At 40.9% G+C, this 22,292-nt stretch overlaps 1 protein-coding gene and 1 pseudogene across 2 annotated transcripts in view; one reads left to right on the top strand and one right to left on the bottom strand.

The window, feature by feature from the left end:
• The window catches only part of MAGT1 (magnesium transporter 1), an 83,610-nt gene that overhangs the window by 35,204 nt on the left and 26,114 nt on the right, over nucleotides 1-22,292 (top strand). The window contains exons 3-6 of one of the 2 annotated variants that reach the window (XM_008989524.5): nucleotides 4,868-4,985; nucleotides 19,263-19,403; nucleotides 19,876-20,016; nucleotides 21,159-21,248. In XM_008989524.5, coding sequence (XP_008987772.2) covers nucleotides 4,868-4,985; nucleotides 19,263-19,403; nucleotides 19,876-20,016; nucleotides 21,159-21,248 — 490 coding nt within the window. The remainder of the gene's footprint in view (nucleotides 1-4,867; nucleotides 4,986-19,262; nucleotides 19,404-19,875; nucleotides 20,017-21,158; nucleotides 21,249-22,292) is intronic. The other variant, XM_078363605.1, reaches the window with a different exon arrangement.
• Nucleotides 14,879-15,475, bottom strand: LOC103790284 (methylosome subunit pICln pseudogene; annotated as a pseudogene).

Raw genomic sequence — 22,292 nt, 5'->3', positions numbered from 1 at the left:
TTTCCTGAATAATATCCTGAAGAGTATTTTCCAGCTTGGATTCATTCTCTCCTTCGCATTCAGGTGCACGTATCAAATGTAAATTTGGTCTTTTCACATAGTCCCACATTTCTTGGAGACTTTGCTCATTCCTTTTTATCCTTTTTTCTCTAATCTTTTCTTCACGTTTTATTTCATTAAGTTGGACTTCTACCTCTGATATCCTTTCTTCTGCTTGAACAATTCGAGTGTTTAAACCTGTGCATACTTCTCGGAGTTCCTGTATTGTATTCTTCAGTTCCATTAATTCACTCATACTCCTCTCTAAGTTGTCTATTCTCAATAGGATTTCATCAAACCTTTTTTCAAAGTTCCTAGTTTCTTTACTTTGGGCTACAACATGTTCTTTTAACTCACCAAAGTTTGTTATTATCCATTCCTTGAAGAGTGATTCTGTCATCAGGATGCGCTCGTTCTCTATCAAGCCTTGTTCCATTGTTGATGTGGAACTGTGATCATCTTTAGAGGGAGAGGCGTTCTGACTTTGAGTATTCTCAGCTTTTTTAGGCTGTTTTCTTCCCGTCATTGTAAATTTATCCTCCTGTCGTCTTTGAAATTACCAACTTTCAGATTAGGTCTCTTGAGTGGATGTCCAGGTTGTTAGTTCCCAGGGCCAGAGCAGCGGCGTTAAAACTGATGGTGCTTTTCTGCCGAGGATTCTCCTGTCTGGCTTCCTTCTTGTGTCCATAGTAGGTGACTCTGCTTTCCTGGGGCTCCAAACCTCGGTCAGAAGGGGAACCGGTCCCGTTTGCTCTGCGCCTAGCGCTGCCGCGCCAAGGTGCTTTCACAGCTGCTGCGCCGGGCTCTGGTGTCCTGCTGGGGACCCGTGCGGGTCCTCCGAACCTGTTTACTCTGCTCCAAGAGCTGCCTTGCCGAGGTGCCGGCGGAACAGCTGCGCCGGCCAAGAGAGTTGCGCTGGCCACCCATGTGTTTCCTCCACTGGGGGATCTTCTGCTCCGTGAGTGACCAGAATTTGTCTCAAAGTTGTGGCGTCCTCTAGTTCTCCGCGCCTTCCCTGAGAGCTGCAATCCCGGGTTGTTAGCGATCGGCCATCTTGGATCGTTCCCCTATATTTATTTTAAATAAAAACACCATGAACAATTCAAAATGGTGGATACTAAAAAATAAAATAGCATTCAGGAAAATGTGTGCTCAGAAATTAAAAAATAAATAAAATAGTTTTTGCCTTTTAATGTCCTTTTACTTATATTTTTAGATCAGTGTATCTGATCAGGTAATTAACTTTAAATGAAATGACTGAGGGGAGGGGGCAGAAAAAAAAAAGGAAAGAAAAAGTGACCAAACTACTGTATGAGAAATTAGTAAAAACTAGGAGGTGCTCCAGATTCTGACAGCCTGATACATGCAAAGGAATAGACAGCTTGTTTCAGAATGGTGTGTTCTGCTACCCCAAACCTTGATAACTTTTCTATTTATTTATTTATTTTTAAAATTTTTTTTGAGAGGTAGTCTCACTCTCGTTGTGTAGGTTGGAGTGCAGTAGTGTGATCAGGGCTCACTGCAACCTCCACCTTCCGGGTTCAAGTGATTCTCCCTCCACAGCCTCCTGAGTAGTTGGGATTACAGGTGTGCACCATTACACATGGCTAATTTTTGTATTTTTAGTAGAGACAGGGTTTCTCCTTGTTGGCCAGGCTAGTCTTGAGCTCCTGACCTCAGGTGATCCACCTGCCTCGGCCTCCCAAAGTGTTAGGATTACAGGCGTGAGCCACCGCACCCAGCATTGATAACTAACGATTTTCTCTCTGGAGCTAGGGTATAGTCAAGATATTTGGTTCTATAGTGCTTATTTTTTGGAGTATATGCTGAATATAAATTAAATAAATAGAAGAAGAAAAAGGAATCATAAGTAATAACTATGAATAAACTTGAAATCTAGAATTCTGATTCAGTCAGTTCACTCAGTAGCAATCAAGAGTATACAAAAATAGTGGGGAACAAACACAGACTCCTTTAAATTGTCTATTAAATGTAAATTAATGGAATTCTTACTAACCTATTACTGACTTCTTTTTTTTTTTTTTTTAGGCAGAGTCTCGCTCTTTCGCCCAGGCTGGAGTGAAGTGGTGCGATCTCAGCTCACTGCAACCTCCACCCCCAGGTTCAAGCGATTCTCCTGCCTCAGCCTCCCAAGTAGCTAGAATTACAGGCACCCGCCACCAAGCCTGGCTAATTTTTGTTTTGATTTGTTTTGAGACAGAGTCTCACTCTGTCACCCAGGCTGCAGTGCAGTAGCACTATATCAGCTCACTGCAACCTTTGCTTCCCAGGTTCAAGCAATTGCCTGTCTCAGCCTCCTGAGTAGCTGAGATTACAGGCGTGAACCACCATGCCCGGCTAATTTTTGTATTTTTAGTAGAGACGGGGTTTTACCATCTTGGCCAGGCTGGTCTTGAATTCCTGACATCGTGATCCACCTGCCTCGACCTCCCAAAGTGCTGTGATTACAGACATGAGCCACTGTGCCCAGCCTAATTTTTGTATTTTTAGTAGAGACAGGGTTTCACCATGTTTGCCAGGCTAGTCTCAAACTCCTGACCTCATGTGATCTGCCCACCTCGGCCTCCCAAAGTGCTGGGATTATAGGCATGAGCCACTGGGCCCAGCCAGCATCTTACTTTCTGTAAGACCAAATTTAATATTAACCCAAATTTTTCTACACTCATTCAACAAATAAAAATTAAGCAACAGCAATGTGAATAATACTATATTTGTGGTGCTCTTGGGATGAGAATTGTAAAATAGATGTCCTATCCTTATCATCTGGTTAAGGAAATGAGTTACACCTATGAAAATTTAGATGGCAATATGAGGCAATTTGTGATTACTAGATCAACTGTATGTATAATAAATCCTATAAAATTTCCATAAAGAAAGTTAATAAGAGTGATTAGGATTGGCCTAATGGAGGAAATAAGACTTGTGCTAGGGCTAGACAAATGGGTCAAGTGTTGATACGGTCAGGATATTCTGGTTACAAGCGTGATGTACACAATGGTAGAAGGATAGGAGTAAATAAAATACTGGGAATAAAGGGTTCTGTTTGAGATTGATTAGTAATAAGGTTAGATAAAAATTAGGTGCATTATTTGGAGCTATGTGATAAAGAAGCTTCAATAACTAGTGAAAGAGATTAGAGACTCTGAAGGTAATAAGAATGTAACAGTGATTTCTGAGAAGTGTTTCAGGAAAGTAGTAATTTAGGAAGATGGATGTATATTGGAGTGTAAGAAGGACTGGAGGAGGGCCAGGCATGGTGGCTCACACCTATAATCCCAGCATTTCGTGAGGCCAAAGCAGGCAGATCACCTGAGGTCAGGTGTTCAAGACCAGCCCGACTAACATGGTGAAACCTTGTCTCTACTGAAAATACAAAATTAGCCAGGAGTGGTGGTAGCCGCCTGTAATCCCAGCTACTTGGGAGGCTGAGGCAGGAGAATTGCTTGAACCCAGGAGACGGAGTTTGCAGTGAGCTGAGATGGCAGTACTGCACTCCAGCCTGGGTGACAGAGTAAGACTCCATCTCAAAAAAAAGGACTGGAGGCGGAGAAACCAGAGTCAATACTTTTTAATATCCTACTGTTAGATAACAAATATCTGACCTTAAATGATAGCAGTAAAAATAGGACGGTATGGAGTGAAAAGTTGATCACAAATGAGAATTGACAGATCTTGAAAACTGAAAGCATATGGGAGATATGGAAAAATTCAAAGATGACTTGAGGTTTCAATTAACTTGGTTTATTGTTGTTGTTTTTGAGATGGAGTCTTTCTCTGTTGCCCAGGCTGGAGTGCAGTGGCTTGATCTCGGCTCACTGCAACCTCCGCCTACTGGGTTCAATAATTCTCCTGCCTCAACCTCCTGAGTAGCTGGGATTACAGGTGTGCACCACCATACCTGGCTAATTTTTGTATTTTTAATAGAGATGGGGTTTTGCCATGTTGGCCAGGCTGGTCTTGAACTCCTTACCTCAGGTGATCTACCTGCCTCTGCATTCCAAAGTGCTGGGATTAGCACTTTGAAATTAATTGAGGCGCGAGCTGGCCTCAATTAATTTCAATTCCTAGTCTTCTTTTTTTTTTTGAGACGGAGTTTCGCTCTTGTTACCCAGGCTGGAGTGCAATGGCGCGATCTCGGCTCACCACAACCTCCGTCTCCTGGGTTTAAGCAATTCTCCTGCCTCAGCCTCCTGAGTAGCTGGGATTACAGGGACGCGCCACCCAGCTAATTTTTTGTATTTTTAGTAGAGACGGGGTTTCACTATGTTGACCAGGATGGTCTCGATCTCTTGACCTTGTGAGCCACCGTGCCCGGCTCCTAGAGTCTTCTTATCTTTCATCCTAATAACTTATCTGATTATGTTATTTGTACACATAGCATTTGTACTTCAGATTTAAAAAAATGGATTAATACTGTATTTCTACTTTCTTTACTGAATATACTGCTACCACGTCTTTGAAGTCTTAGAAGTAATGTAGGGTATTGAAAGTTATTGTAGAGACAGTTAGCTGTGTATTTCCAATGATTGTTGAAAGAGTTTTGGGATAAGAAACAGGCACAAAGTATGAAATGGAGTCAGGTAATTATTACTTCTGGTGAAATCTCTAACTTAGGATAAGGCTTCTCTTATGCCAAAACAAGGTTTGTCTTAACCCTGACAGCACAATCTGACCTGTCAGTGTTTTTTATTATCTCTCCCATTGGAAAAACTTCTATTGCTTGCTTGGACTTGTTTTACTGGTGATAAATGAGATTGCTTTCCAAAAGTGTTTTATATGTTGTCTTCACAAATCTCATTGCATCCAGGCAAGCTGATGAAGAATTCCAGATCCTGGCAAACTCCTGGCGATACTCCAGTGCATTCACCAACAGGATATTTTTTGCCATGGTGGATTTTGATGAAGGCTCTGATGTATTTCAGATGGTAAGATCTTTGGTTTATTCTGCTATGTAAAAATAGGTAAAATACAGTCAAAGTAGAATACATTATTTTCAGTGGCTCTAAGACATTAAACAGGATTGCTCTTATGTAAGATCTAGAGTAGCAAATTAAAAGCTAAACTCAAGCTAACCATAAAATGTAGTTATCAGTGCTAACTTACTAGAATATGAAAATTGGATAGTAATCAAATAACGTATTTTTATTGTAGTAAAATACATAAAACAGTCATTTTAGCCATTTTAAGTATATGATTTATTAAGGAAATTTTGAAATCACAGCATGAGTCCCAGCATTATGTGATATTGAAGTCCTTAGTACAGCCAGGTTCCTATCTTTATTCCCTTACCTCTTTTTAAAATTTTTATTTTTATATCAATAATTTTGGAGCAACAGGTGGTTTTTGGTTACATGGGTAAGTTCTTTAGTGGCGATTTCTGAGATTTTGGTGCCCCCATCACCCAAGCAGCATACACTGTACCCAAATATGTAGTCTTTAATCCTTCACTCCCCTCTCTTTCCCCCACAAAGTCCATTATATCAGTCTTATGCCTTTGCATCCTCATAGTTTAGCTCCTAGTCATATATGAGAACATAACAATATTTCATATTCTAAGTTACTTCACTTAGAATATCCCCCCATCTAAATTGCTTCAAAATACATTATTTCATTCCTTTTTATGACTGAGTAGAATTTCATGGTTTATCTATACCACATTTTCTTTATCCACTCGTTGGTTGATCGACAATTAGGTTGGTTCAGTATCTTTGCTATTGTGAATCGTGCTGCTATAAATATGTGTGCATATGTGTCTTTTTCATATAATGACTTCTTTTCCTTTGAGTAGATACCCAGCAGTGGGATTGCTGGGTCTAATAGTAGTTCTACTTTGAGTTCTTTAAAGAATTTCCATACTGTTTTCCATAGTGGTTGTACTAGTTTACATTCCCACCAGCAGTGTTAAAAGTGTTCCCTTTTCACTACGTCCACACCAACATCTATTGTTTTTTACTTTAATTGTGGCCATTCCTGCAGGCATAAAGTAGTATCTCATTGTGGTTTTGATTTGAATTTCCCTGATAATTAGTGATGTTGGCCATTTATCCTCTTTTGAGAAATGTCTATTCTTGTCCATTACCCACTTTTTGATGGGATTGTTTTTCTCTTGCTGATTTGAGTTCTTTGTAGATTCTGGATATTAGTCCTCTGTCAGAAGCACAGTTTGCAAATTTTTTTTTTTTTTTTTGAGACGGAGTTTTGCTCTTGTTATCTAGGCTGGAGTGCAATGGTGCGATCTTGGCTCACCACAACCTCTGCCTCCTGGGTTCAGGCAATTCTGCTGCCTCAGCCTCCTGAGTAGCTGGGATTACAGGCACGCGCCACTGTGCCCAGCTAATTTTTTTTTTGTATTTTTAGTAGAGACGGGATTTCACCATGTTGACCAGGATGGTCTCAATTTCTCGACCTCGTGATCCACCCGCCTCAGCCTCCCAAAGTGCTGGGATTACAGGCGTGAGCCATCGCGCCCGGCCTGCAAATTTTTTTTTAAGACACAGTCTCACTTTGTCACTCAGGCTGGTGTGCAAATGGCTCGATCTTGGCTCACTTCAACCTCTGCCTCCTGAGTTCAAGCGATTCTCCTGCCTCAGCCTCCCGAGGAGCTGGGACTATAGGCCTGTGCCACCATGCCTGGCTAATCTTTTTCTTTCAGTAGAGATGAGGTTTCACTGTGTTGGCCAGGATGGTCTCGATCTCCTGACCTTGTGATTCACCCACCTTGGCCTCCCAAAGTGCCGGGATTACAGGTGTGAGCCATCGCGCCCAGCCAAATATTTTTTTTTACTCTGTAGGTTGTTGGCTTACTCTGCAGATTATTCCTTTCACTGTGCAGAAGCTTTTTAGTTTAATTAGGTCCAATTTAAAAAATTTTTATTTTTGTTGCATTTGCTCTTGGGGTCTTAGCCATGAATTCTTTGCCTAAGCCAATGTTTAGAAGAGTTTTTCAGCTGGGTACGGTGGCTTCCGCCTATAATCCCAGCACTTTAGGAGGCTGAGGCAGTTGGATCACTTGAAGTCAGGAGTTCAAGACCATCCTGGCCCCATCTCTACTAAAATAGAAAAGTTAGCCAGGTGTGGTGGCGGGTGCCTGTAATCCTAGCTACTCGGGAGGCTCAGGCGTGAGAATCACTTGAATCCAGGAGGTGGAGGTTGCAGTGAGCCAGGATCTCACCACTGCACTCCAGCCTAGGTGATAGAGCAAGACTCAGTCTCAAAAAAAAAAAAAAGATTTTTACAATGTTATCTTCTAGAATTTTTATGATTTCAGGTATTAGAGTTAAGTCTCTGGTCCATCTTGAGTTGATATTTTTGTTCCCTTACATCTAGTCTTAGTAGAAAAGTAGATCTTTTCTTGTTTGGAACTGAACCTTTTTCCTGTGCCCTAGATCCCATACTCACCTGCCCTGTCAATCATGACCTGTCACAACTATTTTTGTTTGTTGGTTTTTGCGACAGAGTCTCACTCTGTTGCCCAGGCTGGAGTGCAGTGGCACAATCTCGGCTTACTGCAACCTCTGCCTCCCAGGTTCAAGCAATTTTCCTGCCTCCCAAGTAGCTGGGATTACAGGTGCCTGCCACCACACCTGGCTAATTTTTTAAATTTTAATTTAATTTAATTTTTTTGAGACAGAGTCTCACTCTGTTGCCCAGGCTGGAGAGCAGTGGCTTGATCTCAGCTCACTGCAGCCTCTCCCTCCCGGGTTCAAGTGATTCTCCTGCCTCAGCCTCCTGAATAGCTGGAATTACAGGTGCCCGTCACCATGCCCGGCTAATTTTTGTATTTTGAGTAGAGGTGGGGTTTTGCCATGTTGGCCAGCCTGGTCTTGAATTCCTGACCTCAGGTGATCCACCTGCCTCAGCCTCCCAAAGTGCTGGGATTACAAGTGTGAGCCACTGCACCTGACCTGTTTTTAACTTCAGTCTCGATACTAGTTCTTCCCCCTTGCATATAAATACTTAAGAACATAGATTCAATTTTGTCTTTGTTTATAAATGTGTCTACCTCATGTATTTGAACATATTTTACTCAATTGTATAAAACATTAAATTAAAAAGCTAGATATAATGTCTTGATATACATCTTCATATGAATGACTTCCCAATCTAAAAATTTATTATGTCCCACATTAAACTCCTATCTCTTCCGCTTTCACCCAAACCTCATCTTGTGTTCTGCATTATTAGCGACACTTCTTTGTCATCTTCATCTTCTTGTACAACATATGTCATAGTCATACCCCCTTTATATTCTGAGGCCCACATTTATCTCTCATTCAAGCTAATGTAGTAAGTAGCCTTTTAACTGTTCTACTTAGCTTCCATTTAGCGCTGTCTCCATATTGCCTGCTATAACATTTCCCAGAGTTTTGCTACATGGTATTAATAAGAATTCTTGGAAAAATATAAATTTGGGAAACCCTAGTTTAAACAAAATTAAGCTTTCTTTTTACTTCAGGGTTCAAGAACTAGGAAAAGGCTAAGTTCTTACCCTACTTGCAAACTAACATGTTAGTCTGCTACAGTTTCAGGGATGCTGGCAGAAAATATGACACTCCTGAGTCAGAGTCCACCAAAGGACTTTTTGCTGTTTATTTTTGAGATTAGGTCTTGCTATGTTTCCCAAGCTAGTCTTGAACTCCTGGGCTCAAGTAATCCTCCCTCCTTAACCCCCTGAGTAGCTGGGATTACAGGCTTTCGCCACCATGCCTGGCTCAAGTTAAAGGACTTTACTACTCACAATAAGTAGCCATAGTGTCAGCATTTTCTTACATAGGTTTCCCAAGCCCCACTTCCCATAGGGTAATCCAAAGAAGGTCAATGGTCAGCTACTTAGAAGGCTGGGGCAGGAGGATTGCTTGAGATCAGGAGTTTGAGGCTGCAGTGAGTTGTGATCATGCCTCTGCACTCTAGCCTGAGCAGCAGAGCAAGACCCCAACTCTTTTTATTTTATTATACTTTAAGTTCTGGGGTACATGTGCAGATTGTGGAAGATTATTACATAGGTATACACATGCCATGGTGTTTTGCTGCGTCCATCGCCATCACCTACATTAGGTATTTCTCCTAATGTTATCCCTCCCCAATCTCCCCACCCTCTGCTATCCCTCCCCTAGCCCCCCACCCCTCAACAGGCTCCAGTGTGTGATGTTCCCCTCCCTGTGTCCATGTGTTCTCATTGTTCAATACCCACTTATGAGTGAGAGCATGCAGTGTTTGGTTTTCTGTTCTTTTTTTTTTTTTTGAGATGGAGTTTCACTCTTGTTACCCCGGCTGGAGTGCAAGGGCGCGATCTTGGCTCACCGCAACCTCCGCCTCCTGGGTTCAGGCCATTCTCCTGCCTCAGCCTCCTGAGTAGCTGGGATTACAGGCACACACCACCATGCCCAGCTAACTTTTTGTATTTTTAGTAGAGACGGGGTTTCACCATGCTGACCAGGATGGTCTCGATCTCTTGACCTCGTGATCCACCAACTCGGCCTCCCAAGGTGCTGGGATTACAGGCTTGAGCCACCGCACCCGGCCGGTTTTCTGTTCTTGTGTCAGTTTGCTGAGAATGATGGTTTCCAGCTTCATCCAGGTCCCTGCAAAGGACACGAACTCGTCCTTTTTATGGCTGCATAGTATTCCATGGTGTATATGTGCCACATTTTCTTTATTCAGTCTATCATTGATGGACCTTTGGGTTGGTTCCAAGTCTTTGCTATTGTAAACAGTGCCGCAGCAAACCTAAATGTGCATGTGTCTTTATAATAAAATGATTTATAATCCTTTAGGTATATACCCAGTAATGGGATTGCTGGGTCAAATAGTATTTCTATTTCTAGATCCTTGAGGAATCGCCACAGTGTCTTCCACAATGGTTGAACTAATTTACACTCACACCAACTCTTTTTTTTTTTTTTTTTAAAAAAAGATAGAGTTTCACCATATTGTTCAGGCTGGTCTCGAACTCCTGACCTCAGGTGATCTGCCTGCCTCAGCCTCCCAAAGTGCTGGGATTACAGGCGTGAGCCACCGCGCCCAGCCCACCAACTCTTAAGAAAACAACAAAGAGGGCCAATGGGCTGCATTATGGGAGAGGAACACCAAGTTCTGGGGACCCACATTTTCTGTAATGGATAGTAAGTGTGCCTCCCCTTTGCTGTGGAGGGAGACTGTGTAACCACCCAAGGGTTTCATCTTGCCCACTGCCTAGACAGAGCCAATTCATCAAGACAGAGGAATTTCAATAGAGAAAGTAATTCACACAGAGCCAGCTCTGCGGGAGACCAGAGTTTTATTATTACTCAAATCAATCTCCCCAAGCATTCGAGGAGCAGAGTTTTTAAAGATAACTTGGTGGGTGGGGTAAAGCCTGTGAACCAGGAGTGCTGATTGGTCAGAGGTGAAATCATAGGGAGTTAGAGCTGTCTTCTTGCTGCTGAGTCAGTTCATGGGTAGGAGTCACAAGATCAGATGAGCCAGTTTATTGATCTGGGTGGTGTGAGCTGATCCATCAAGTGCAGAGTCTGCAAAATATCTCAAGCACTGATCTTAGGAACAGTTTAGGGAGGGTCAGAATCTTGTAGCCTCCAGCTGCATGACTCCTAAACCATAATTTTTCATCTTGTGGCTAATGTTAGTCATACAAAGACAGTCTAGTTCCCAGGCAAGAAGGAAGTGTGCTTTGGGAAAATGCTGTCACCATCTTTGTTTAAACTATAAACTAAAAAATAAATTTCTCCTAAAATTAGTTCAGCCTACAACCAGGAATGAACAAGGATGGCTTGGAGGTTCGAAGCAAGTTGGAGTCAGTTAAGTTGGATCTCTTTCACTCTGTCTCAGTCATAATTTTGCAAAGGCAGTTTCAACTGTCTTCCAAAGATACACAGATATCCTTGAGAAGATTGTCCAGAACAAAGGCAGTTAGTGTCTTTACCCACAAGATGTGCAGAAACATGAGAAAGTCATGAATTGTCTCCCAACACAGCTTTTCAGAGATCAGAGACGTTAACATGCTGATGCTGGTATGTGTTATATTTTCCAGTGGAGGCTCTAATATACAGAATTTCTCATATTACCAGATCACTTAATGGAGCATTTGGCTAGATTCCATGGAACACAGTTTTTTTCTTGTTTGTTTTGTTTTTGAGGTGGAGTCTCACTTGGGCTGGAGTACAATGGCTCGATCTTGTTTCACTGCAACGTCTGTCTCCTGGGTTTATGCGATTCTCCTGCCTCAGCCTCCCGGGTAGCTGGAATTATAGACACCCACCACCACACCTGGCTAATTTTTTGTATTTTTTGTAGAGACAGGGTTTCACTATGTTGACCAGGCTGATTTCGAACTCCTGGCCTTCTGATCCGCCTGACTTGGCCTCCCAAAGTGCTGGGATTATAGGTGTGAGCCACCGCCCTCAGTTTGCAACACACTTCTGGAAGGAGTAGTGTATAGACTGAAGCCAGAATTCCTTAGTCTTTCTAACTTCATGTACTCTTTACTCCAGTCATACCATTCCCATAATCGTATTCTTTGATGCACTCTTATGTCAGCACTGTTGATTGTTCATTTATAACAACATGAAGCCTCCTTCCTTCCCTGCCTGCTTTCTCTCCACTCTCAAAATTCTGCTTACATTTTAAGCCTTGTTTCAGATACTCCCTGTAAGCTTTTTCAACTTCTCCAGATAAAAAGTAGTCATTCCTTTGCTTGTATTGTTATCCTACTTGCCTTAAATTTCTGTTATACGTTAATCCACATTTTGTCTTACAGTAGAGTTAGCTCTGTAGTTGTTTGAAAGTCTCCCTTAGAATATAGTTACTACTTAGTTAATGGCAGAGCCATATTCTATGGCTATCAGTGCTAATCACATAATGGGTATTCAGTAAATGTTGAAAAAAATGGCTTAATGTTCCCATTTTACAATATATAATTCATTGTGCTATTCATATTCCAATCTCACATAGCAGTCTCCATAAATCAAAATCAGTGCATTTATAAAAATATTGTAACCTAAAGAGTTAGTGCATTTAGAATTTATTAGACCAAAGGAAACAATTTCTAGAGTTTAAGAAATTGAGGTTGGGCGTGGTGGCTCACACCTGTAATCCCAACACTTGGTGGGAGGCCTAGGCAGGGGGGATCCCTTGAGGTCAGGAGTTTGACACCAGCCTGACCAACACGGTGAAATCCCATCTCTACTAAAAATGCAAAATTTAGCCAGACGTAGTGTCAGACGCCTGTAATCCCAGCTACTTGGGAGGCTGAGACAGGAAAATTGCTTGAACCCAGGAGGTGGGGGGTGCAGTGAGACAAGATCATGCCACTGCACTCCAGCCTGGGTGATAGAGCAATACTTTGTCTCAAAAAAAAATTGCTTTTTAATTCTGTACTATTTAGGTTGTAATTATTTCAGAAATTAAAAATTTTAATTCCATTTATTTTAAGAAGATAACACATAACTTCTGTTAGTGATTTGTAAAAATAGAAAACCCAGTTTTTTCTACCTCAAATAGTTTTTTTTACTGATAACATAATATTTATACATATTTATAAATGTGTACATGTGATATTTTGTTAACTGCATAGAATAATCAAGTCAGGATAGTTGGAGTATCTGTCACCTTGAATATTTATTATTTCTATATGTTGAGAACATTTCAAGTCCTCTCTTATAGCTGTTTTGAAATATATAATATATTGTTGTTAATTATAGTCACCGTACTCTGCTATCGAACATTAGATCTTACTCCTTCTAACTGTATGAGTGTACCCATTAACCAACCTCTCTTCATTGCCCTGTCTGCCCCACCCCCCACCTGCCACACATACACTCTTCCCAGACTCTGGTATCTGCCATTCTACTCTGTACCTCCATGAGTTCAACTTTTTTAGCTCCCATATGTGAGAACATGCCATATTTGTCTTTCTGCACCTGGCTTATTTCACATATTAACCTCTAGTTCCATCCATGTTGCTGAAAATAACATGATTTCATTCTTTTTTATGGTGGAGTAGTATTTCATTGTATATATATACCACATTTTCTTTTTCTTTGAGACAGTGTCTCTGTCGCCCAGGCTAGAGTACAGTGGCGCAATATCAGCCCACTGCAATTTCTCAGGTTCAAGCAATTCTCCTGCCTCAGCATCCCAAGTAGCTGGGATTACAGGCATGCACCACCACACCTGGCTAATTTTTTCATATTTTTAATAGAGATGGGGTTTCACCATGTTGGCCAGGCCGATCTCCAACTCCTAAGCTCAACTGATCCACCTGCCTTGGCCTCCCAAAGTGCTGGGATTACAGGCATGAGCCACCACGCCCAGCCTAACACCACATTTTCTTGATCTGTTCATCTGTTGATGGATGCTTAGGTTGATTCCATATCTTTGCTATTCTGCTGCAGTAAACATGGGGGTGCAGGTGCAGGTATCCCTTTGATATACTGATTTCTTTTCCTTTTCACTCACTCATTCCTACCAATAGTGTATGAGTTCCTTTTTTTTTTTTTTTTTTTTTTTGGAGACAGAGTCTTGCTCTGTCACCCAGGCAGGAGTACAGATCTTGGCTCACTGCAATCTCCGCCTTGTGGTTTCAAGCGATTCTCTTGCCTCAGCCTCCTAAGCAGCTGGGATTACAGGCGCATGTCACCACGCCCAGCTAATTTTTGTATTTTTAGTACAGATGGGGTTTTCCCATGTTGGCCAGGCTGGTCTCGAACTCCTGACCTCAGATGATCCGCCCTCCTCGGCCTCCCAAAGTGCTGGGATTACAGGTTTGAGCCACCATGCCTGGCCATGAGTTCCCTTTTGCTAGCTACATACTCACCAGTTTTTGGTTGGTGGTTTGAAGTAAAGAAAAGCAGATTTATTAGAGAAAGTAGGAAAACACATTGCAAGGAGGCAGTAGACAAACCAGCAAAAAATGAGCTTTTCTTTTTAATACAGACAGACCAGCAGAAAAGGAGCTTTTCTTTTTGATAATAGCCACGCCACCTAGGAGAAGATGATATCTCCCTGTGGTTTTGATTTGTGTTTCCCTCATGATTAGTGATGTTGAGCATTTTTTCATACACCTGTTGGCTATGTGTGTCTTCTTTTGAGAAATGTCTATTCATTGCCTTTGCCCACTTTTTAATGGGATTATTTGCTTTTTTACTGTTGAGTGATTTGAATTTTTTTGATTTTTGTTTTCTTTTTAGTATTGTTTGATTTTTTTGTATATTCTTGATATTAGTTCCTTGTTGAATAGTTTGTAAATATTTGCTTCCATTAAACAAATTGTCTCTTCACTTTGTTGATTGTTTCCTTTGCTGTGCAGAAGCTTTTTTAGCTTAATATAGTCCCATTTGTCTATTTTTTTTTTTTGTTTTTTTTTTTAGAAAACCTAGGTTTATTTGTTAAGCTATTACAAAAACAAAACAATTACCACTTGAAGTACTCTGAGGACTTCATCCCAGACTCACTTGTTCTGTTACAGAAACTAACCTAAAAGGTTGGAAATTAAAGGATATAACCTAAGAGGTTATAACAGAGCAGACTAGTAAAACATGGCGAAAGGAGCTCTCTCTTTCCCACCCAGTCTACCTACACCACGCTCCTGTGCATTTTCACCACACAGATGGATCTGCTAGCTTATAGAAGATGGATACAGTGAAGGCAGGAATTATAGGCCTACTCAGAGGGTACCCAGACACAGAAAGTTTTGGGGTAAATAATCAATTATAAATACCCTCTTGGTTAAGTTAATTCATCAAGTTAATAAAGGTCAGATTATCTATGTTCTGCTGGTGACAACTTGTCTCAGTATAATCTGTCTCAAGAAAGAACTGGTTCAGGTTGGGTTTTGGAAAAGGAAAAAGATTTTCATCAACTTCGCTCCAGAGTGGAAGAGGCACCAAGTTCTCTCCTATAGTTAGGAGCAGAATCTTAAATCTGCATATATCATTTTCAGTGATCAACATCTGCATCCTCAAACTATCCAGCAACTGTTGGTGTGGTATCCACCTCCATACCATATGCTGATTTATCACTAGGCACAAATCTAAATTCAGTAATAGGTTCAACATCATCATCACTGTCTTCTTCTTCTTCATCAGCAACAGATTCTTTTGATTCTTCTTCAAATTTGGCATTCACCATAACATACAAGTGCTCTCCCAGACAGTCACTTCTGTCCCTGGACAATGCATGTAAGCTAATGGTGGGGTATTCCAGCGAGAATCCTAATCCGGAGCCATCTAACCAAGACAGGCGGCTCTCAGCGATGTAAAGGGTACCGGTGCCAAGGCCCTTCCCGTTCAGCACAGCCTCGGTGTCTGGCTGCTGCCGCAGGAGCCCCTCCGCCGGCCCAGGCGGCGGGAAACTTTTGAGGAAGCTCATAGCAGCAGGGAATCCCGCAACACAGGCCCTGAGGGAGTTGGGGCACAGCAATCCTATTTTTGTTTTTATTGCTTACACTTTTTTACCTTGAGTAGTTTTTAATATTAATTTCCATTATCCTATTTTAGAACTAGATTTTAGAGCTAAAGGTATAGGGATGGTAGTGTGTCCATCTGTGGAAGAGATTCAAATCTTTCTCCAAGTAACAGTGTCACATGCCATAGTATACAAAAGCTAAGCATGTATGAAAAGTGATACCTACCTAAAATAGTATATCTTATTTTGGCTCATTAACCTCCAAGGAATTTCAAAGTCTACAAGGGTTTTTGGTGGGGTTTTTTTTTTTTTGTAATTTTTAGTAGTGGCAAAATATACATAATGCAAAATTTACCATCTTTACCATTTTTTTAACATACAGGTCAGTAGTGTTAGGTACATTCACATTGTTGTGCAACTAATCTCCAGAATTATTTTATCTTCCAAAACTGAAACTTTATAGCCATTAAATAACTTCAGTTCACCACTCCCCAAGTCCTTGACAACTGCCATTCTACTTTGTCTCTATGAATTTGACTAGGTACCTACTATAAGTGAAATCATATAGTGTTTGTCTTCTTGTGACTAACTTATTTCACTTAGTATTGTGTCCTCAATATTCATCCATATTATAGCATGTGTCAGAACTTACTTCCTTTTCAAAGCTGAATAATATTGCATTGTATGTATATACCTTCTTTTGTTTACCCATACATTTGTTAGTGGATACTTAGGTTGCTCCCACCTTTTGGCTATCGTGAACAGTGCTGCTATGAACATGAGTATTCAGATTATCTCTGTAAGACCTACTTTCATTTCTTTTGGTTATACACTTAGAAGTGGAATTGCCAGATCATATGGTAATTCTATTTTTAATATTTTGGAGAACCTCCATGCTGTTTTCCATAGCAGAGGCACCATTTTATTTTCCCACCAATGGTGTACAGGTGTTCCAGTTTCTCCACATGCTTGCAACTACTTGTTGTTTTCTGGTTTTTTGTTTGTTTGTTTTGGATAATAGCCATCTTAATTAGTGAGTTGGTATCTCGTGGTTTTGGTTTTTATTTCCATAATGATTAGTAATGTTAAACATCTTTTCATGTGTTTGTTGGCCATTTGTGTATCTTCTTTGGAGAAATAATCTATTCAAGTTCTTTGCCTATTGTGTGTGTGTGTGTGTGTTGCCCATTTTTAAATCAAGTTGTTTTTTGTTGCTGAGTTGTAGGAGGTCTTTATATTTTATAAATTTTGTTGTTGTTATTGTATTTTGTTTCTTTGTTTTTTGAGACAGAGCTTCACTCTGTCACCCAGGCTGGAGTACAGTGGCACAATCTCGGCTCACTGCAATCTCTGCCTCCCAGGTCCAAGCGATTCTCATGTCTCAGCCACCCAGGTAGCCAGGATTACAGGCATGTGCCACCATGCTTGGCTAATTTTTGTATTTTTATTAGAGACGGGGTTTCGCTATGCTGCCCAGGCTGGTGTCGAACTCCTGGCTTCAAGTGATACACCTGCCTTGGCCTCCGAAAGTGCTGGCTTACAGCCATGAGCCACTGTACCCAAACTATTCTGAATATTAACTCCTTATTAGATAAATGATTTGCAGATAATTCCTCCCATTCCACAGATTTTCTTTTCACTCTGTTGATTGTGTCATTGGGCTATAAGATGTTTTCAGGCTGGGTGTGGTGGCTCATGCCTCTAATCACAGCACTTTGTGAGGCTGAGGCGGGTGGATTCCTTGAGGTCATGAGTTTGAGACTACCTTGGCCAACATGGTAAAACCCTGTCTCTACTAAAAATATGAAAAAAAGTAGCTGGGCATCATGGTGCATGCATGTAATCCCAGCTACTCGGGAGGCTAAGGCGGGATAATCACTTGAACCCAGGAAGTGGAGATTGAGGTAAGACTAGATTGCACCACTGCACTCCAGCCTGGGCAACAGAGTCAGACTCCTTCTCAAAAAACAAAAAGATGTTTTCAAATAACTTATTTGTTATAAAGCTATCTTATTAGTAATCAGGGAAACACAAATTAGTAGTACCATAATGATAAAGTTCAGTCTTCACACATCAGATCAATTTTTGGCAAGGATGTAGGGAAATGAATACATCACTACATTGTTAGGTAGTAGTGTATTTCGGCACAGCCACTTTGGAGGGCAATGTGGCTATATCCATGGTTTTTTTGTTTTTGTTTTTGTTTTTGAGACAGAATCTTGCTGTGTTGCCAGGCTGGAGTGCAGTGGCACAATCTCAGCTCACTGCCACCTCTGCCTCCTGGGATCAAGTGATTCTCGTGCCTCAGCCTCCTGAGTAACTGGGATTACAGGCGCCCACCACCACACCGGGTTAATGTTTGTATTTTTAATAGAGACGGGGTTTTACCATGTTGGCCAGGGTGATCTCAAACTCCTAGAGTCAAGTGATCTACCTGCCTTGGCCTCCCAAAGTGCTGGGATTACAGGCATGAGTCACCACACCTGGCCACTATATCCATTTTAATTTCAAAATGTTTCTTTCTCTCTTTTTTGAGATGGAGTCTCACTCTGTCACCAGGCTGGAGTGCAGTGGCGTGATCTCGGCTCACTGCAACCTCCCCCTCCCAGGTTCAAGCAATTCTCCTGCCTCAGCCTCCCAAGTAGCTGGGACTACAAGCACGCACCACCACGCCCAGCTAATTTTTGTATTATTAGTAGACATGGGGTTTCACTATGTTGGCCAGGTTGGTCTCTTGACCTCATGATCTGCCCACCTTGGTCTCCCAAAGTGCTGGGATTACAGGTGTGAGCCACCACACCCAGCTAATTTAAAAATGATGACCTAACAATCCCATTTCTAGAGAATCACTTTCACATGGGTATAGGGAGATAAGCATAAGGATGCTCACTGCAACATAATTTTTAGTTGATAAAAAGGAAAAAAAACTCTCTAAGTCCAACAACAGCATAATAACTGTGAGAGTGAGGTTGGCTTTATATATTTATTTGCACCTGCATTTACATAAATGCAAGTGCATATAAGTGATGTATATGCGTGTACATGTAATATACACATACATATGTGTATATATATATCATAGATCTTTCAAAAATGGTAGAATTAAAGCAAATTGCAGAATTATACCATTAATATGGTACCATTTATGTTAAAATAAAACAGATAGCAATATTATATGTTTTCTGGTGGTATATACACATATATGTCAAAAAGATCTGACCAAATATACATTCCTAGCTAAGAAACCTGTATTTTACTCCATTAGAATGGAAACTTTGCCATACCACAGATATTTTAATCTGTTCAGAGATTATGCAAAATGAATACATTTATGAGCACTAAGATAATTTTATGTAAGCTCAGGTAAGCTCCAAATAGAGTGCATTCTCAATTTGAAGGAACCAAGATAATAAGATAATGCCCTAAAATGGCAGTGGAAGACAATACAAAATGGTAGCTATATGCAGAAGTAGTCAACTCTAAGAAGGTTCATAAATGTTTACTGATGAGCATCACATTCCTCTATTCTCCATCATGACATGGTGATATATTTGAGAAGACAACACAGGAAATATTAATAAATGTATATTTGGTCAGTCAGGTGTAATACTTAAGGTCACAGGCAGCTTTGCGTTTGAAGCCTGGCTCCACCAGTTTTCACTCTCCTTAGGCAAATCAAATCACTTAACCTATCTAAACCCAAGCCTCCTCGTCTTTGTAAAATGCCTAAATTTCAAGATGTTAACTGTGATTAAGATTATTTTCCTGATAATGTATATTTTCATGGGCTCCTTTTTATTCAGCTAAACATGAATTCAGCTCCAACTTTCATCAACTTTCCCGCAAAAGGGAAACCCAAACGGGGTGATACGTATGAGTTGCAGGTGCGGGGTTTTTCAGCTGAGCAGATTGCCCGGTGGATCGCAGACAGAACTGATGTCAATGTAAGTTTCCTCACTTTATAGACAGTTTCTTTTTGAATCTTACTGGGAGGCCCTAATTAGTCTTGTCCCCATATCACTGTGGTGGTAGTAGTTTGGCAATCCCTTCATAAGTAGCATTAAACAGAATCATCCTGATGAATGAGTGAAATTACAAAACACCCTCTATTACCCTGTTAAATTCAGTATGGAAACCACTCTTTCGACCTTCTCAAGTTCACAGGTTATCCATTTGTACTTGGCAAATCCTTCTTAATCTAAAAGATGTTATGTTGTAGTTAAATAGAATATTGTACCTATTCTGTCCTATTTTAGGTTACATTATAGACTATTTTGATTGGGATAAAATAAAAGGATTATTTTTTCTGAAAGTAACCACACTAATTTTGATTGCTTTCACTTCAGATTTTATTTTGACCCACAGAATTAGTAAAGAAATTTATACTTTAACATGTTTTTCTCTCCTTTCCATTAGATTAGAGTGATTAGACCCCCAAATTATGCTGGTCCCCTTATGCTGGGATTGCTTTTGGCTGTTATTGGTGGACTTGTATATCTTCGAAGAAGCAATATGGAATTTCTCTTTAATAAAACTGGATGGGCTTTTGCAGCTTTGGTGAGTGAATTTAGAAGACAAAAAGTTATTTGAGTAAAACTCCTAATAATGTATTTTTAGGTAAGCTTTTACAGGAGAAGTAACATTTTGTTTATTTCTTAGCTGAGGAAAATAGTTTTTATATTTTTATTTTCTGTCTTAAAATCAGTTTGTTTCATTTATTATCCCATTAGGATGGCCAGAGCTTCAAGGAACTGATTGTACCTACCCTTTATTTGACCTAAATGACAGACTGTCATCTCTATGAAAATTTCTAGTTGTTCAGAAAATATTACTTTTTTTTTTTTTTTTTTTGGAAACGGACTTTTGCTCTGTTGCCCAGACTGGAGTGCAGTGGTGCCATCTTGTCTCACTGCAACCTCTGCTTCCTGGGATCAATCAATTCTCCTGCCTCAGCCTCTCAAGTAGCTGGGATTACGGACACGTGTCACCACGCCCAGCTAAATTTTTTGTATTTTTGGGAGAGACGGAGTTTCATCCTGTTGAGCAGGCTGGTCTCCAACTCCTGACTTCAGGTGATCCACCCACCTTGGCCTCCCAAAGTGCTAGGATTACAGGCATGAGCCACCATGTCTGGCCAGAAAATATTCTAAAAAGCCTTTTTAGTATTCAATTTTGAAATTTGTGTGTGCATAGTTATCATTTTAAAACAGTGGGGTATTTTTTGTTTTTTTTTTTGAGATGGAGTTTTGCTCTTGTTACCCAGGCTGGAGTGCAGTGGCGCAATCTTGGCTCACCACAACCTCCGCCTCCTGGGTTCAGGCCATTCTCCTGCCTCAGCCTCCTGAGTAGCTGGGATTACAGGCACGCGCCACTATGCCCAGCTAATTTTTTGTATTTTTAGTAGAGACAGGGTTTCACCATGTTGACCAGGATGGTCTCGATCTCTTGACCTCGTGATCCACCCGCCTTGGCCTCCCAAAGTGCTGGGATTACAGGCTTGAGCCACCGCGCCCAGCCAGTGTTTTTCTTTTGAAGTATTATCGAATTATGGTCCTTGGGATGAAATATAAGTGTTAATAAATCATTTATCTGTAAAAAATTCTGTCTTACCCAAACAGATGTACATTTTCATATTTCTATTATCTAATCAAGGTAAGAACAGTTTGACCGTGAATATTTTATTATTTTTTGTTTCCTAGTGTTTTGTGCTTGCTATGACATCTGGTCAAATGTGGAACCATATAAGAGGACCACCATATGCCCATAAGAATCCCCACACAGGACATGTGGTAAGGGAAGTCTGGGATTTCTTTCTTTTGTAGACCAAAGTTAACTCAATGATTATTACCCTGTGAGAACAGTGCCAGCATATGAAGGATCTAGATTTAGTCTTGACTTTTGAATCTCTCTGTGTTAACAAGCTTCCATCATTGGTAAGACCATGCGGTGCTCTTACAAGTGGGAAGTGCCTTATCGCATTTGGTGAGTCCTTCTAACCAAGCTAACTAAGAATGAAAGACAGTCTTCGGGAGAGCGCAGTGGCTCACGCCTGTAATCCCAGCACTTTGGGAGGCCGAGGCGGGTGGATCACGAGGTCAAGAGATTGAGACCATCCTGGTCAACATGGTGAAACCCCGTCTCTACTAAAAATACAAAAATTAGCTGGGCATGGTGGCGTGTGCCTGTAATCCCAGCTACTCAGGAGGCTGAGGCAGGAGAATGGCCTGAACCCAGGAGGCGGAGGTTGCGGTGAGCCGAGATCGCGCCATTGCACTCCAGCCTGGGTAACAAGAGCAAAACTCTGTCTCAAAAAAAAAAAAGAAAAAAAAAAAAAAGAAAGAAAGACAGGCTTCAACTAAATAGAAAAATTGATTAAGCTTTTTCTAAGCCCTGTGCTAAGTATTATTAAATATAGTGATAAACAAGAAAAAGGTAGGCTCCTTTCTTCATGGAGCCTACCTTACTGTACCTCATGGTCTTGTACACTTAAATACTAGTTTTCTCATCAGGTACAGTGTTATGCACCTACAGTCCCAGCTACTTTGGAGGCTGAGGAAGGAGGATAACTTGAACCCAGGAGTTCTAGCCCAGCCTAGACAACATAGCAAGATTCATCTCCTTTAAAAAAAAAAAACAGGGCCAGGTGTGGTGGCTAATACCTGTAATCCTGTCACTTTGGGAGGCCAAGGTGGGAGGACCTCTTGGGGCCAGGAGTTCAAGACCAGCTTGGGGAGCAGAGTGAAACGCCATCTCTGTGAAAAACAAAAAAGAAAAGAAAAAACAGAACTAGTTTTCTGACATATTCTGTTGTTGAAAATATAAGTACAATATCC

The sequence above is a fragment of the Callithrix jacchus genome, chromosome X (genome assembly GCF_049354715.1).
Source record: "Callithrix jacchus isolate 240 chromosome X, calJac240_pri, whole genome shotgun sequence".
Classification (NCBI taxonomy): Eukaryota; Metazoa; Chordata; class Mammalia; order Primates; family Cebidae; genus Callithrix; species Callithrix jacchus.
This window is presented reverse-complemented; position numbering and strand designations above follow the sequence as displayed.